General features: G+C 37.4%; 1 protein-coding gene across 1 annotated transcript; it reads left to right on the top strand.

Annotated features, from left to right (window-relative positions):
• The first annotated feature begins 6,446 nt into the window (after window positions 1-6,446).
• Window positions 6,447-13,737, top strand: LOC113450741 (keratin, type I cytoskeletal 19). Its single transcript, XM_026722026.1, has 8 exons — window positions 6,447-7,038; window positions 8,614-8,696; window positions 9,557-9,713; window positions 10,456-10,617; window positions 11,009-11,134; window positions 11,760-11,980; window positions 12,666-12,691; window positions 13,385-13,737. Exons 1-8 carry the CDS (start codon window positions 6,508-6,510, stop codon window positions 13,528-13,530), a joined length of 1,452 nt encoding a protein of 483 aa, XP_026577811.1. The 5' UTR covers window positions 6,447-6,507; the 3' UTR covers window positions 13,531-13,737.
• Window positions 13,738-18,354: the final 4,617 nt, after the last annotated feature.

The raw sequence follows: 18,354 nt of genomic DNA, 5'->3' as shown, positions 1-18,354 counted from the left end.
TTTAAGATCAAAGCTAAGTGGAGGAAATATCATAAAGGCAATTATCAGCTGGGCAGTGCCTGTAATATACCCAGCTGGAATAACTGAATGAACTTGGCTACAACTTGATAACTTGCATTGAAAAACAAGAAAACTAAGGATAATGCTCCATGCTTTGCACCTAAAAGTGATATTGATTGATTATACTTGCCTAGATCTCAAGGTGGCAGAGGACTCCTATAGGTGAAACAAACTGTGGAAGAGGAAAAACATGGCTAAAATGACTACATTAAAAAAAGGAAAAGAGCCTCTGCTGAAGGACGTAAACAAGGGGAACTTCTTTAAAACGCAAGATTGAAAGCAGGATATAGAAAGGAAACAATTGAGCATCAAGTTTCTCACTGGAAAAAGAACCCTATGCATAGTCAATACCTGAAGGACATTGAAAGAAAGGCAGATACAAAGCTAACATGGAGATGGTTGAGATCAGGGTGCTGAAGAAAGAAACTGAAGGCTTCATTTTGGCTGCCCAAGAACAAGCCCTGCAGACCAATTTCATGAAAGCAAAAATTCAACATGTTAGTAACAACAGCGAATGCCACTTATGCCATAGAGTTTTGCTAGAAATTTGGATTCAAATGCAGCAAAAATTACTGGGAACACCAAATTGACAAAGTTCTTTAAAATGAACAAGTCAAAATCCTGTGGGACTTTTGGATCCAAACAGATAGACATCCGGCCCACAATGCTCTTGACATCACCATTGTGGAAAAGAAAAATGTTTGGTTCATTGATATGGCAATACAAGATGATGCACAAATTGAAGAGAAACAACTAGAAAAAATAACAAAATGTTGCGATCTGCAAATTGAATTGTGGAGGAAGAAATCAATGATTGTACCAATCATTGGTATAGATCCAACATGATAGTTTACAAGTCAGTTGAATGCAATTGCTCTATTAGGCCATGGACTGCCTTTCCTATTCTGAACTAGCATCCTAGAAGCAAAATTATTCTTAGCAATCCAATCCAACCAGCGATTAGATAAAGGGAAAAGGGGAGTAAATATCCATGAGATAAAGTTTAGTGGCCATTGTTTTCAAGCCTGGGAAGAAAATTCATCTGCCTTTTCTGATGTAGTAACTTCATTATGATTATAAATGTAAGTATTTTGAGTCAGTATAATTTTATTATCTAGTTTTCACTTTCAGAGTACTTATATTAAGAAAAATCTGTACCACAATTCCAGGGAATAATAGGATGTAACATTCAACATATTTTGAGACACCAGACTGGGAAGACTGAATTGTATGTACTGGACATTTTGAGTGGAACAATGAATATTGTTTCCAATTTAAATCTGTAGATGGTTTGAATTATTCTTGTGCTACAAGAATCAAAGGTCTTAGAAACATTGATAGAATGCTGAAAAAATAATTAATTAATTAATAATAGTAGTATTCATTCAAACAGAGGTGGGGATTATTTTACAATAGTCATTTTTTAAATCAGCCAGTCGATCAACAAATCAAATTTTATTATGGTCACCACCCAACAAAAGTTATACAACAAAGTATGAGACACTGATGTCATAATTAAGAGACTGAGTAATTCTGAACTGATTAAATTCAAAGCAAAAGATATTTAGGTATAGATTAAATTTCTGATGTCACAATCTATTAGCTGTCAGACAGAAAGAAACTGCATAAAATTAATCAGTGAAATCTAAAAACAAAGGGACTTGAAGTTATCAGTTGTGTCATTCTGACAATATTGTAATGCACAAAGAGGCAACGAGATATTAAATCCTGATCTCCCGCCCAAGCTATATTGTATATTACATTACATTCCAAGAATAATTTTTGTTCAATGTTAATTTTCATCATTTTCTAATGAATGCTTATTCTTCAATTATTCTTCAACAAATCACAGCTTAACTCAGTTTTATCATTAAGTAGAACCAGGAGCAGTCCATGCCTTTATGGTCCCTTCAATCATTCCTTTCTGTTGGAAGACAGATTCTGCTATATCTTACTTCCTGCCTGAACTAATTTCATGTAGGGGTGAAAAAAGATTACGCTGGCTTTACTATCTGTTCCTCCTGTGGAAAAACATTTCAAAGAATAGAAACTGCCATTGAAAAAATGTGTTTTCTCAAAGAATAGAGACTGCCATTAGGAAAACAAAGCTTTATTTATACCCCATGCCGCTCTCAAAGAGGTGGAGATTCAACAACAGGTCATCTCTTGAAGAAAGTTAAGTTGCATTTTAAATTATCCATTTTCATCAGTGTGATCCAAAGTGGACAGCTACTATATATGTCAAAAAGGCATTGATGGGATTGCCTATTTAATCTTCTGCAGCAAGAACAACAGTGTGTTTTCTGGTTCCTTCAGGGCTAAGAACATTCATTATTGCTGCTGCTGTTGTTGTTTTTAAAAAAAGAAATAAAAGAGGAAGACAAAAGAGAATCCGGTTTTAGATTGAAATGTACATTTGTTAATGGATATGTTTTAAGGCATTCCCAGGAAGCAATGCTGTACTTTATATACAAGATACTTTGGTCTGCTGCCCAAATGCTGACATCTGATGGGAATTTCGATATTTCTGGTTTTCCCATATTCTAAAGTTGCTTGAACTTGCACTAGGTAAGGCTATCCTTTCAAGAGAAGACTGCCTTCTGGATACAGTATTAATGATCAGCTTGGGACGCAGTTAAACAGTGACATACTTGAAAAAATATTGAATTGCAAAAAGATAGTTAATTATCTAGGGTAAACATTTTAACTTTACACACAATGAATGAATTGTAAGCTGTCCATAGTCACTTCATGGTGAGATGGGTGGCATATAAATTTAATAAATAAAATAAATGCAGGGAGGGAGGGAGAGAGAAACTGACTGACTGACTGACTGACTAACTGACTGACTGACTGACTTACTGACTGACTGACTGACTTACTTACTTACTTTCTGGAATTATTGCACCAATGGAAATTCTGTCTCCTCAAGCAAAGGGAGGAAGAACTTTCATGGAAAATTTACTTTTTACTTTTTGTTAAGACAGAAATCTCATAAACTACTCTCATTAGTTATGCCTGCTGACTGGAAATATTTGGACAAAATATCATCTTGGCTAGTTATGACCGCTTGGAAAAATGAGAATTGTAATCCCACACATCTGCTGACCTGAGTTATGAAAGTTGGACTCATAGCCTCAGTTTTTAAGACTAACAATTTCAAAATTCATGTTTCATTGTGACATTACATATAAATATGGATAGGACAGAATTTGCTTCCTGGTATTGGAATTCAATATTCTTTACTTACCTCCTAGAGCTGATGTATGCATTTTCTATTACTACCTTATGAAAGACAATTATTCCATCTCACTGACCCACAATCTAGTCATATAATATCATATATATCCTTATTTATCTCATACATTTTCTCAGTCTCAATGTAATCAGACTAACTCATAGACTGGTTCATCTGTCAAGTAGTTATTTGCTTTCATGACTCTTGTTCTTTTTTGACACAACTAATATTAAAACCTCATGGGCAAATATTTTGTTGCCTGCTGCAGATGTTAACAATTGGGGCAGTATCCTTGTGATTATTATCCATGTGGTGGTGACAGGGAAGAAGCAAGAGACAACAAAATGTAAAAAATGAATAAATAAACATAATGTGATACTCTTTAATTGGCAAAAACTTTTTGGCGGGCAAAAAAACCCCATCAAGATCCAATTTTTGCTTAGAGTATTTGAAAACACAAAGAGTGGTTTTAAATGATGGTTTATTCCTCAGTGTGTTGACATATCCAAGCAACTGTATTTTTTTCAATAAATAATTGATGTGTGAATCCAGTCAGAATATCCCTAGCTAGTTTCAAAATAGGCCAAACAACAGAATTACCATTAATGAAGAACTGGCTAGCAATAAGATGGATTTTAGGATCAACCATTAATCACATCTAATAAATCTCTTGGAAACTTTTTCATAATTTTCCATGACTTGTCTAAACTTGCTTCTTCCAGTTACAAATCTGTAGTGATATATAGATCTGGCAAGATGCTTGCAAATATCAGTCATTTCCCTGGCACATTTGCTGATATTCCATGGCTCAAAGCCAATCTCCATTTGAAGCATGTTTTTTCCAATCTGACAATGCAATACTGTAACTTCTTTCTGAGGCTACAGGGACTACTTTTCCCATCACACAGAGAAGCTATTGGATCCAAACCAGTTCCTAAGAAAGAAAGTCTGAGCTTAAGTTTCTAGTCTCAGGAACCAGCACTTCCATCTTTTGTTTTGGCTGCCAGGAACACATATGTGCAATTCAATCTTCACTCTTGTTATTAAAAAATATTGCTTGGCTGGCATATACAGCTCTTGATTAAGAGGAAAACTCCCTAAATTTTGTCTGTCTCTCTATCTATGCAAAGTGCAAGTGCAAGTGCATCCATAAATATTGTCACAAGGGAAAACATTAAAAAAAATCCCTGTCCAATACTAGCATTAATATCTCAGTTTAATGTATAAATAATTAAAATGGGGCAAGGGGTATAGATATCTCAGAATCAGAAAGTTGCAAAGTTCCTGATGAATTTTTTAAAGAGGAAAGAAAATTATTCAACACAGGCTCAAAGTCAAGTTTAAAGAAAATTTCTCAAAGGTTGAGAAATTCAGCTGAGTAATCTGCATATCTAATTCACTATTATTTTTAGGCCAGCCTGCCCTTGAAGCCCTATACTTTTTTACACATCCAAAGAACTTTTTATTCCAATCAGTGCAAGAATTGGCCTCTCAAAACTTTGGGATTAGCTTTGCATGTGCCTTTTATTCCTTCTATCAGCAAAGTCCATCTGTATGAACTTCTCAATTTGGATATGAGAATAACTAAGAAGTATGAATTCTGGATAAGGAGTAATGCTAGTTTATCCTTGTGGGAAAATGCAAGAATGTTTGATGCCATAGGACCTTAAAAAAAGGCCATCCAAACTTCAAAATACAATACAAATCAGAGCCTCCCTATTAACATTCTGTAGTGCATGTTCTGTGCATGCATACATACATATCCAATCTTCTTCCTTGTTTTGCATCAAAGATATAAAATCTATAGAAAAACTTCACAATGCTTTTTCAGCAGCTCCACATTTTATATTTTTATGTTGTACATCTAACGATAAAATCTCTTGGAAGATATAGCAAAACCCATGGTGTGTTATTCTCTGTGTTTATATGTGAATGAGGATTTTGGGGTGCTTGTTTGTGGGGGGGTATAAAGGGGATTAGGTTTAGGGTTTAGGAATGACTGGTCCTCCTAGTGACACAGCAGGATTACAGGCTGTGTAGACCAACAGCAAATCTAGGCAGCCTCCTTGACACCTTGTTCTTAAATGGCATCTGGGGGAGTTATAAATGAAATGAAAGGCAGTTAAGAAAAGTGCAGTGATGGGAGAAAAATAGCAAGAGGAAATCTTTAACGTATTTGTGGAGAACATGACACAGAGATAGAGCATGTGTAGAGAGGGGCTGTTAGCTACTGTTCAGCTGTGCCAATAGTATATGTTGGCAAAAATCAGCTTTTTTCAAGGTTCCATGAGTCCTCTCCTTTCAGTCTAGGATCTGGGCAAGGTTCTTCCTTCACTTATCCATGGAGGAAATATTTAATGTATCGTTAACAAGGAGAATGTAGAAGAGAAAATCAAAAAGCATGAGAAACCTAAATGGATCCCACTCTCTTATATTTTACTTTCCCTTTAGTTTTTAAAATATAACTTTGCACACACATTCACTGCACTGCATCAGCTCCAATGTATCATTCTCCTATGCCTTGGAGACATATGATAGAGAGGAACTGCAAGGAACAAGAAGGTGGGATGGTCAGTGACGGACTGTCAGCCTGACTATTTTCAGTCTTTGAAGGGGAGCTTCTTTGCTCAGGACATCCTTAGAGAGTTGAGTAAAAGCGGCCATAAGTGAACCCTATGGGAAGAAATGGCAGGATGGACGTGTTCAATTAACTAATTCCTAAATATTTTGCTTGGAACAGAGAGAACTGAGTGAAATAAGATCTTCTGACGAAGGAACTTGCTTTTCTATTTTGAACACTGCAATCATTTACCCATGGCTTTTTAACTAATGAAGAAAGGAGTTGAGAAGCCTCTATTCCCCCACTCTGATTTTGTACAAATGTTTAAAGAAATATAAGCAACATGAAAGGGCTCCAGTATCAAAAGAAAAATAAGCCAGGCTCTCCTGGGTGAAATATTTTATTTTGCTGGCTGTAGAAGTACACATACATACAGCCCACCTGAGTTGGAACTGTTACATTTCAAAGTAAGGAGATTATTCCACTAAGCCTCTCCCATCAGGGTGTGACTTGGCAGGCTATGCTTTGGGTAATGCAACAGAGCACACCCTCTGAGGACTATAAATGGAGCCAGGCAACACTGCAAATGCTAGCTTCTTCACTCTAAACCAAGCCGAGTAACAGTCTTGCATCTGAGCTTTCTTTCACGATGTCATACTATTATCAAAGCTCCTCTTCTGCTTATGGTGGTGGTGGCGGCGGAGGTTCTGGCCGTGTTGCTTCCGTCCGCCTTGGACCATCCAGTATCCATGGGGGAGCTGGTGGCCGTGTATCTGCCTCTTCAGCTAGGTTTGTATCTTCTGGTTCAGGATATGGAGGCGGTTATGGATATGGAAGTGGCTTAGGAGGTGGTTGTGGTATTGGATATGGTTCTGGAGGTGGTGTTGGCTACGGAAGTTGCTTTGGTGGTGGAGTTGGTGGAGGCTATGGTGGTGGTCTTGACTTTGCAGTTTGTGGTGTTGGTGGTGGTGATGGAGGCCTTCTGACTGGAAATGAGAAGATCACCATGCAAAATCTCAATGACCGCTTGGCAAATTACTTGGATAAGGTGCGAGCCCTAGAGGAGGCTAACACTGAGTTAGAGATCAAGATCCGAGACTGGCATCAAAAGCAGGCACCCTCTAGCCCAGCCAAGGACTACAGCCATTATTACAAGACAATTTCGGAACTCCGTGACAAGGTAGGGTCCTGAACAAGGAATCTCATATTTTGGCTGATAACTCTTATGCTTTCAGGTTGTGATTTTTTAAAAAATTAGATCAAGACAAAGATCTTTGTATGTGCATGTGTACACACACACATAGACACACACATATATTGCTTTTCTGTAATTTTATTAGGCTGTTAAAATAATACATATTAAGAAAAAACAATAATATTTATATCATTACTATTTGTTGTTTGGTAGCAATTCAGATTTGCACCAGAATGGATCCCATTTCTCTCAAATGTCAATGATTGATGCTACTTCTTACACCATTCAAGGCAAAGAAATTAAGAAATTCTTGTCTTCTCTGTTTTGCCACTAAAATGTCACTAAAATAAGTGCAACCCTCCCTGATGTAAAAAGTTTGCACTTTGTTATTTAGCTCCCAAATAGGTCTTTGCAGTGTGAAGAAATAGCTAAACCTGTTATCATTCATCTTCAATCACTATTTCTATGATGTGTTCTTTCCATTTAAAAAAGAGAGAACTGGAAAATATTGGGTATAATGAATCTACTAGAAACAAATATGAATATTCCTATTTTTGACTGACTTCCTTAGAATCAAAATGCTAAGAATTTGGGAAGAATTCTGGGAGTTGAAATCCAGATAGCTTAAGGTTGCCAAGTTTAAGAAACACTGATCTAAAGGATAGAAACCTCAAATCTTTTTTACATCACTCTGTTATAGTAGGGTAGGTGAAGCATGAAATGCTAATATGTAGTTCACACAATTTATCTTATCTTAAGTTATACTGTCAAAGTATTCATAGCATAATAATGTCAAGGTTACCTAAAGGACTGCTTAAGTTCTTACCAAGAGCAGAATCCTATCCAATATGTATATCTGGATGACTGGAAGTGATACTAAGGAATTATTCCAGTCAGTTCCTCAGCATCACCTAAATTATTCCAGTGATGCTTTTCTATTCTTTTATTTTTATTTTAATATTTTCAATTGACTTGTTGCTTACATAAATATATTAGCACAGTATAAAGAACTCCTCTTAGTTTTATGTCAAGAAAAATCAGACAGTTGTTATAAAAGACTTCATATAGTAATGATGGGAGCAAGGGAAAGACAGCTTCCACTGGCTGACTGAATATGATTTCTGGGCAAATCTATAATGCATTGCAGATTATACCATCCTAAAACTTTCAGTTATCCATGAAGACTGACTAATATTCCTTGGAAAAATCCAAGATAGTCCAAATCATGAAACTGGCAGCATAAAAAGCCTAAAACTATACTTTATTGACACAGGTTATAATAACAGCATCTTGCAAGTCTGCTGATCTTTTATGTTCCCTCTCTCTTATAACCCATGGAATCATGATTTAATACTCGTTTCAACACCTTTTGCTGTCATAACAGGTTCTGAATATCTTCTCCAAAGTCATCTAGATGCCTCCTACACTAAACAATTAAAGGAGAAAGTGCATACAAATTGCCTTCCACATGTTTTAAAGACTAAGCCAAAGCATCTTCAATGACTAAATTTTTTTCTCTATATTCATGTTTTGTCCCCTGTCTTCTCTCTTCTTTGGTAGATTCATGATGCTACAATTGACAATTCTAGGATTATTTTGGAGATTGATAATGCTAGACTGGCTGCTGATGACTTCAGACTGAAGTGAGTTTTTTCACAGTTTGTTTTTCTATTTCCCAAGGAATCATTCTGAGCTAAAGAAAGGAAGAAAAAGATAATGGAAATTTTCAGATAAAAGTGAACCAGAGCCCCATTAAAATGTACATACAAGTCTATGTCTCCATTAGTTAGCCCTATCCAAGGCTGGAATAAATGCTAGTAGGTTGGTGGCCTTGAGCAAACAATGGTAGATAAGCAGAAAATGAGAGAAAAATCTTGGTCATTGTTACTTGTATGAAAAAGCACAGCAATAGCAACAAAGAAAAACGACAAGATGGAACCGGCTAGTTAAGCATGCAGGGGCCCTTGAAAAGAACATTGGCCCTCAAACCTAAGATATGTAGTATTTAATGAGCTTAAAACATAAACAGAATAAAGTAAGATAGCTTCTCATCCATTGTCAAAAATAAAGGGGAAAGAGTACAGATAGAAATGCTAATCTGCATATAGCATGCACATGCTGCGCTATATGTATGATGCAAATTTAATAACTTAAATGGTAGTTGAAACTATTTCATCTTAATGGGTCAGATGGGAGGTGATTAGTATGTCTGCTAAGTATGTTATCCAAGTTCTAACTGCTCATCAGCAGTTTCACAACCTTCAAAATGGAGTCACGCTGGGTAGGCCCTTAAATATAATACTGTCTTTTGTAAAGTGGATATGTGACCTCCTTAAAGAAGAAAAAAACATTCTAGAGAAGAAATGGAGAAAAAATGGAAAAATGTTTCAGATGTTGTATCTTTCAATACATAGGGATAGCAAAACTTATGAAAGACTATTTAGTTACAAGATGTTTTGTTCCTATTTGGAGTTCTTGAACTTTTTTCCTGGTATATTTTCAGGTATGAGAATGAACTGCATCTCCGCCAGGGTGTTGAGAGTGACATCAATGGTCTGCGCAGAGTCCTGGATGAACTAACTCTGTTTAAATCTGACATGGAAATGCAAATCGAAGAGAAGAAGGAAGATTTGGCCTACCTCAAGAAGAACCATGAGGAGGTGGGTAACTAGGAAAAGGAAAATGGAGAAGTCAATGGCAGATACATTGAGAAGACAGTATAAAATATCCACCTCCATCCATAGGTAGATTCTTATTTTTTTATGAGTTCTATAAAAGTTGATCAGCAGATAGTGGATGGCTGCATTTTAAAAAAACTGGATGGGCCAAGACAAAAATATGGATAAGAACTAAAGCGGAAATGAAATCTGACTGATATTTTCAAATTATTAATTCAACACAGCCAGTAAGATAACAATTTTGGAAGAATTCTAGGCTATTCTAGAGGAGGCCACACATTGCACTGAGCTAAAGATTAGTCATCTTTACATAAATAGAGGTTGTACCTCTTTCAAATGGTACCAGGTTCCATCTTATAGTAAGATGGTACCTATGTGGATTGCTGGAAGGGCTGCTGGAAACCAGCATCTACATAAATGTACACCCTGACTGTAATTTCTCTCCAAAAGAAATTCTCTTCCCAGGGAAAGATTGAGGCAGAGAGAATTGAATATTATTATTTTCTTTTTGTAGAGCTGGAAGTAGGAAACCAGCTCTTGTTAGAAATGCCAGTTGGCTTTTAAGTTTAACAAAAACATATAGAACTACAACCAATACTGTTGCTCATCAGAAGATTATTCTAAGCATTAAAACCTTCGGGGACACAACTGCTGCTTGCAGATAACAGAAAAGAGGTACTATGTGGAGAGAAAACTAATTGCCTGTCTTTTTTGCCTCCCAAAGTTAATGAAAGAATATGGTACTCAGCTAACTGGAAAGGTCAATGTTGAGATGGATGCTGCACCTGGAGTTGATCTCACCAAAATTTTGTCTGACATGCGAGAACAATATGAACAAATGGCTGAGAAGAACCGCAGAGATGCTGAAGCCTGGTTCTTTACCAAGGTACACTGCCCTTCCAGAAATTGTCTGTCTTTCCACGAGATCCTGGGATTTTCATTCAAAAGGTTCTTCTATGCTACTAATAAAAAATACAGAACATTCTTCCCTCTCCTTTTTCCTGCAAAAAAAAAAGTAGAAGTAATAGGAAAATTCAGGATATCCCCTTCAATATAGTATTCCAGATATGTGTTGGGTTACAGCTTCAATGTAACATGTAACAGATGAAATTATTTCTATATCCCTGTACAAACATGTTTCAGATTGTACTGTAAGTCTATGGATGTTCCTAATTATGTATATCTGATCTACCAGGGATTAATTAGGCATATACTAGTCAAAGCCTTGCAATATTACTCAGCATATTTTATTTGTTTTTAATTCTTCCTGCACCCAGACCGAAGAACTGAATCGTGAAGTTGCTACCCACACTGAACAACTACAGACCAGCAAGACTGAGATTTCAGAATTAAGACGTACAATACAGAGTTTGGAGATTGAGCTGCAATCACAGCTTAGCATGGTATGTTGCTTTCCTCAAATTTTAAATGGGAATAAATCAGATTAAGAAGTATTTTTATAGTTTATAGCTTTTCTTTTCAAACAATGTAAAAAAAAATCAGCTATCCACTGAAATTCATAATTCTCTGAATTTTACAATGCAAAATTTAAAATGGTGTATATCAAAGAAATAGTTACATTCCAGAAATAATGTAACAAATAACGTTAGGATAAATATGCTAAAATTGCATACACATTTTACTCTGAATTTTAAAAGCAAACATCTCAACTGAGTATAGAAATGGGATGATCCTAATGGAAAAACAGGAAACTGAAATTTAGTAGGTTTAGAAAAATAAGAAAATGTGGGACAGTGAAATTGCAAGATTTATCATCCTTCAATGGGTAAAGATATCTATCTAATTAAAAATAAACTAGCTTTTAAAGCTTTCCAGGTTAGATGGAAATAATTGTAACATTACAAGATACAATAGTATTATCTGTCCCCATTTCATAATGCTACAAGTAAGTATTATCCAAGTTCTTAGAGCTGGAATCCAGCTGCTTTATAATGGAGATCAGATTCTGCAATTCAGTGTTGGTAGCTGTTCAGATTGCTAGATCCTCTTATTTTTCTCTCTTATTAGAAAGCTGGCTTGGAAACCAGTTTAGCAGAGACAGAAGGACGGTATTGTGCTCAGCTAGCACAAATCCAAACCCTGATCACCAGTGTAGAAGAACAGCTGGCTGATTTAAGGAATGACATGGAGCGCCAGAATCATGAATACAGGATGCTCATGGACATCAAAACACGGCTGGAACAGGAGATTAGCACTTACCGAAACCTCTTGGAGGGTCAAGACTCAAAGTATGTAATTGATTCACAATGAAAACAACTTAGTAATGTAAAAAGATTTCATGAATTTAGTGGGGTTTTCAATTGCTCATCTTGGTGAGTGAAATTACGAGTTCTAGTTTTGTCTTAAGCACAAAGCCACCTGGGAAACCTTGGATCATTCCATGAATCTCACTTCTAGGAAAAAGGGAAGAGAAAATCAATTCTGAAAATGTTAGCAAGAAACAGTCCAGGCAGACACCAGGAGTCAACACAAATTTGTTGACAATCTGACAATCTAAAAAGAAACCCTCTCCATTTGCCATGCTGTTTAGAATGTCAGAAAGATTAGCAGGTTACAAAGTTAGCAATCTCAGCAACCCTTCACAGCTTATTACTAAGGCCAGAAGTTCCTAAGTCTTTGCTCAAGACCAGGTTGAGGCCAACTGATGCCCTAGACACACCGCAATAATAATGCTCCTCAGCCTTCCTGTTGCTTAATTGACAAGACATTAAGACTCAATAAAACTAAAACTGAAAACCGAATGTGGCTGTTAAATGTGGCTGTCAAAATATTACTGGCAAAATAGTTGGGGAAGGAGGGGAATCTAGGCTGTCCCCCTTCCCTTGGTGTTCTAAGCACATACTTATTTTGTTCAATGGCTAATCCAGGACTACCTTTGTCCTACCCCATCACAACTTTTTTTTTCTTTTGCAGATTCCCAGGCTGGTCTCCAAAAGATGGTAAGAAAAACTTCAGTTAAAGTCAGAAATATTTGATAGAAAGATTCAAAGGAGTGCTTCACAATTACTATAGCCTGGGTGAAACTTTACTTGGAAGTTGCATTGCAACTACTTGGCAACTTCTGTGCAGAAGCCTATTCTAATTACTTTGGTTCTGGGATGAAGTTCACAACAATGCAAAACTCCTTGTCAAGTAAAATTGTGTTGCCTCCTTGCTGATGTATTGTGAAATACTCATGGCTCTCATTGAAATCAGAGAAATGTGTCAAGATTTAGAGTATACTCATTGACAACCTTACATCTCATTGATTCCAAGTAATTTTTCATACTTAGAAGACAAATAACATGCTAAAAATCATCCATAGATTACTATGACTTTATTCATACAACATTGTAAACCTAATCAGGCAGAGTTAGCAGTTGCATTTGCACAGTGCTAAGTTTGGTTGGTATTCAAGCTTGGTTAAAGGAATATGCACAATTCAGGGTAAACACACACAAACACGGGATTATACCATTGGACGATTAGCTATCAGTTAGAAATTATTCTTTCTGAACTGAAACACCCTGATTAGGGAATGAGAAACACCTCAAAGACTGAATGGGAATGGCCGTGGGCAACTTTCATTGCAATATGTGAGTGATAGTGGCATTCGAGTATTTATTTACATCAACTTTCTGTCTTTACAACAGCATCCTATGGAGGAGGCAACATAATCACCTACAGTAGTGGCGGCAGTGGCAGCGGCAGCGGTGGTGGTGGTGTCGTCAGTGGTAGCAGCTACGGCAGTGGTGGCAGTAGCGTCACTACTGGCAAAGTGCGTTCTGGAAACTTCTGAATCTCCTGAAAAGTGCATTCCTTCCTTAAAGACCAAGCAATTTCAGCACTGCCACAAAATCCTTCTTTTTGCATAAGTATGCCTCGGCTTGGCTACTTTCTTCACAGTGATCCCTTTCCAGCTTTGCCTGACTCATCTTAGCTAATTCTCACTCTGTATTGCTCATCATAATAAAAATCCTCTTTGGGCTTGATTTTGCAAGTAAAACATGGCTTGGCCTCTTTCTTGTTTGCTCCACAGGTGTTTACCACTCTTCGGAGTTTGACATAGGCATGGTTGTTGAATAGAAACTGGCTCTGAAAAAAATAGCAAGCACGCAAACAAACAAACAAACAAAAGCACTGGAAAGAACTTCCCTTTAGGGAAGCTATGATCTTCAAAACTGTGCTCAGTTGCTTCAGTTTTCACATTCAAAATTTTTAATTTTGTTTAAAAGGTACCTGAAGAAATATTCACCAAATCCAAATGGATAAGGTGAATGTTGTGCTTTCTTTTCCTAGAATATACAAAGAGCTAAGAAAGTTATTGCACTTTTGTTTAACTCCTTACATCCCTAGTGCATTCTGGAGTGACCATGTGATTACACCACATTACATAACCATCTGCTTATTCGGGAAACTCTAGAGAAATTAGTGTTTCTGCAAGAAGTCTTCTAGAAAGGCACTATGCTCTTTAAAGGTTAAACAGTTTTGGTGAAAGATATCTAGTCCGTTACAAGCATTTTTTTAAAAAAAAATCCCACCTCTGTAATTTTGTTATTGTTGAATACTAATCAAATACTAATATTCATCCCACAATTGGTCCTTTGGGGTGGGTGTGGGGAGACAGTATTCTGAAACCTGCTTCAAGAGACATTTGAGGCAAAACTCTTTTTGCTCCTTACATCCATTCAGAGTCTGAAGCGGAGGTGGCATTCAGCAGGTTCTGACCAGTTCTGGAGAAACGGTAGCAGAAATTTTTAGTGGTTCAGAGAACCAGCAAGTATCTGCTCTGACTGGAGATTTTACAGTATGCTTCCCCTGCCACGCCCACCAAGCCATGCCCACAGAACCGGTAGTAAAAAAAAACTGAATCCCACCACTGGTCTAAACCCAGAGAAATACAAGGCAATAACTGTGTGAGCACATTAAAACATTTGATCCGGCGTTCTCTGCATTTTCTTCTTATAGCTGGGATATTTTTCATAAATGGTTCCTTTAAAGGGTGTAAATGGGAAGTAGAAATCCTAGAATAAAAGAACCCCAAAAGTCAACTATCATTGTAAAAACATGGGCAGGAGAATAGTCTTATTTGTTTTGTAGAATGAAATAGAAAGCAGCACAAGGCATTAAAACATTGTAAGAAAATAAATATTGTTGAAAAAAGATTAGTGAACTTTTAAATAGATGGATGCAGAAGAAAGCAATTCCCAATTTGCCCTGAATCTTTCACGATTCATTTTTTTCCTTCCTTGATTCAACAGACTTTGTCTGTTAGGGTCTCTTTTTCTAGCTTACAGCCCTTCATTTCAAAGCTACATGGTTGCTCTGAGGTATATGGGGGTGCATACCTAGCACCCATCCACAGCTAGGTAATACATTACAACATAATGCAACATGTCATGAATTATTTCTTCTGATATCATTTGACTGATACTATATAGTACCCCTCAATAAGGGCCATCTCTGATTATATGCCCAGCTTTTCAAGTGAAGGCATCAGCATTGGGATCTTCATCCTTGTTGAAGGTGCTGAGAATCCTGGTAAGGATGACCTAATGGGTCACAGGTTGACTCAGAGATATTTAAAATTAAGTTTAAAATTAAGCAAAGATCAAAGTCTATGTTTATTTGTTCAGAATGTTTCCTCCTATACATTGGCCCTTTGCAATCTTGGTGGGGAGGAGGGAAGGCAGTACTGTGGATCCTCCTAAATAAAGCATTGTGATGTCATCACCCATCCTGTATTCTGCTCCTGTAGGCCACAGAAGCATTCGTGGAAATAAAGGTGAGAGAGACTGGCATTCTGCTTTGCAGCCTACCAGATTTATAATACATTTTTACTTTCAGGATTTATTTTTGGCATTCACATTGGGTGGTAGACACCTTGGTGGATGTCTGTAAAACTGCCTGCTGATCCTTGTCTTAAAGGCAGATAAATTTTAGTAGGAATGTAGAACAGTATGAAGACCTCTGTTCTGATGAAACTTTGGGGGTGGGGGGAAACTTGTTAGGCTACCTTTACAGTTTGAGAACAAAGTGAGAATGTTTCCTATACATTGTATCCAAATCTTTACCTCTAGAAATTGTTTTGAATTGTTTGTGCCTGTTGTGGTATGAAAGAGAGAAAAGTTCTATGGATTGAAAGATTCTTCACAGGTAAAATTTATCGTCAAATACATAGATTATTATAGATAATTTCTTCACCATTGAAAAATATTGACCCAGATTCTTAAGAGTCTGTAATGAATATTCTGATATCTATTTATCCATCCTTCCACCCACCCACCCAACCATCCTAGATTGCATAATAACATATTATAAAGATAACCAAAGCCCATTGATATTTATTTTCAAAACTGGCATTCTCTTGATATTTCAATCTATAATTTCTATAATCCCCACTAGAGTATTCAACTTGACGCCTTCTACAAATAAATGGGAAGATCAAGAAGCAGGAAATTTACAAATCAGGTCTTACAGTGATCATAATTTACTGAGGGTGGAATAGTTCCTGTACTGGGATGGGCAAAATCTTTTGGCTGGGAAACATTTTCTTTTCTTTTTCTTTTCTTTTTTTTTGAGGTTGAAGAAGGCATGTCTGGAATGCAATGACATTTCCAGATTGGCAGTGCCTCAATTTTTCAGCATATCTGCAATCTGAAGGGATGTTGGAAACACGGTTTTAGTTAAATGTTGTCTAATCCTGTCCTATGTAGTTCAGTGATGTTCCATTGTAGGTTTCCCCGCCCAATTTTTAAATTTTACCCAGTTCCAATTATCTTTTGCTTGAAATCTACCCTTCTAATTGAAACTCTCCTTGGCACCCAGCTAGAGCAGCTTCAGTAAATGATCAGTAACACAGAAATACAGTTAGATGATCTGCAAATAAAATGTAAAACAAGGGCAGTTCTTAGATCATAGAACATGGAATAACAGAGTTGGAAGGAACCTTGGAGGTCTTCCAACCCAACTCATTGCTCAAACAAGAGATCTGATGCTATTAGAGACAAATGGCTGTTCAATCTCTTTTTGAAAGCCTTTGAAAGCCTGTGATGTCAACAGTCAACTAGAATCAGAGACTCCAACATACCAATCTCTTTTGGACGGAGAAAATTTGAAGAATGAATAATAGAAAATAGTGAAACGTAATTTTGCAGGCCTCTATTCTAACATTTAGAATAGGGATGTAAGAAAAGCCAGGGACTACAGGTAGTATTTGACTTAAGACCAGTCACTTAATGATTGTTCAAAGATATGATGGTCCTCCCCAGAACTACATAAAACCTGTTTTTGAAGTTACAGTGCCCCCCTCCCCTCCCCGTGATTACATTTTGGGCACTTGGCAACTGATGCACATATGACATTTTTGTAGTATCCTGGGGTCCTGTGACCATAATGTTTTGCAACGTTTTATGCTCATTTTTAGTGTTTATTTCCAGTATTTTAGCTCATTTAATGATGGTGGCTTTCACTTAACCAGGGGTGGGATTCTACTGGTTCAGAATGGTACTATAGAACCGGCTGTTATGATTCTGCGCAGTTCGGAGAACCGGCAAATCATGCCCCTGGCTGGCCACACCCCTCTCCACCCTCCCCTCCCCTCCCAGTCAGTCCTTATTGCGCATGTGCGACATTGTGTGCATGCCCAACATTGCTGACTTGCATTCTCCCTTGCCCAGTCACTCCTTAAGGAATTCCTTTCCCCCAATGATCAGCTGTGCCAGGATCCCCTTCACTGTCTTACTGCTTGTCCAGGAGGCTTTCCTGAGGCCCAGGAGGCAAAAAGGGGAATGTGGGGTGGCGGCAGGGGTGGCGGGGGTGCTGTGCGCTCCCTGCACTCCATCTTTTGCCTTCCTGGGCCCCAGGGAAGCCTTCTAAGAGCAAAAACACCCCCCCAGGAGGCTTCCCTGAGGCCCAGAAGGCAAAAGATGGGGAGATGCTGCAAAAAAAGGAAGCCACGCCCACCCAGTCAGATGACCATGCCCACCTAGCCATGCCCACAGAACCTGTTGTTAAAAAATTTGAATCCTACCCCTGCACTTAACTACTGCAGCAAAAAAAGATTGAAAAATTGGGTCTGGTCATATGATCCCTTGCTTTATGACTACAATCACTATAAAGACTTATGGCTGTAATTACAGGCTCAATTACTGTCATAAGTTGAGAACTACCTGTTCTTACAGCGATTACATTCCAATATAGCAGTACCGAGGAGTTTTGAAATCATGTTTTTTTAAATACTTGATGCAACTGCATAAACCATAGCCTGTGTATGACTATATTATTATGTACAGTAGGTGCCATCATTGTCCCCTTGTCTTGTGGTGCCTCTGGAATCACATTTACTGCATGTGAAGAATGAAAACTTATACATAACCCTGAGTATCAATGATGAATTTAATAGATACCTCATTCTTGTTCCTACCTCTACTTGGAAAGGCATCCTGGTTAAACTCTTAGTGCAGGACAGTTGGAAGAAGGCTCAGGCAGAATAAATCTAATCCATCTCACTTCCTTATGGATCGGGAAAGAGAAATTCTTTACCAATCCATGACAAAACTGAACTGAAACCAAATAAGAGGCCAGCCCTTCAATTTTCTTTCTACTTTCCCCCCCTATAAGT

Source organism: Pseudonaja textilis, chromosome Z (genome assembly GCF_049901715.1).
Source record: "Pseudonaja textilis isolate UNSWEBS1 chromosome Z, rPseTex1.2, whole genome shotgun sequence".
NCBI classification, from domain to species: Eukaryota; Metazoa; Chordata; class Lepidosauria; order Squamata; family Elapidae; genus Pseudonaja; species Pseudonaja textilis.
The sequence above is the reverse complement of the archived record's forward strand: the minus strand, read 5'-3'. Positions and strand labels throughout refer to the sequence as shown.

Coding starts and splice junctions, on each gene's coding strand:
- LOC113450741 (XM_026722026.1), top strand. CDS start 6,508: ATGTCATACTATTATCAAAGCTCCTCTTCTGCTTATGGTGGTGGTGGC. Junction 10,618..11,008: donor AAGCCTGGTTCTTTACCAAG/GTACACTGCCCT, acceptor TCCTGCACCCAG/ACCGAAGAACTGAATCGTGA. Junction 11,135..11,759: donor TGCAATCACAGCTTAGCATG/GTATGTTGCTTT, acceptor CTCTCTTATTAG/AAAGCTGGCTTGGAAACCAG.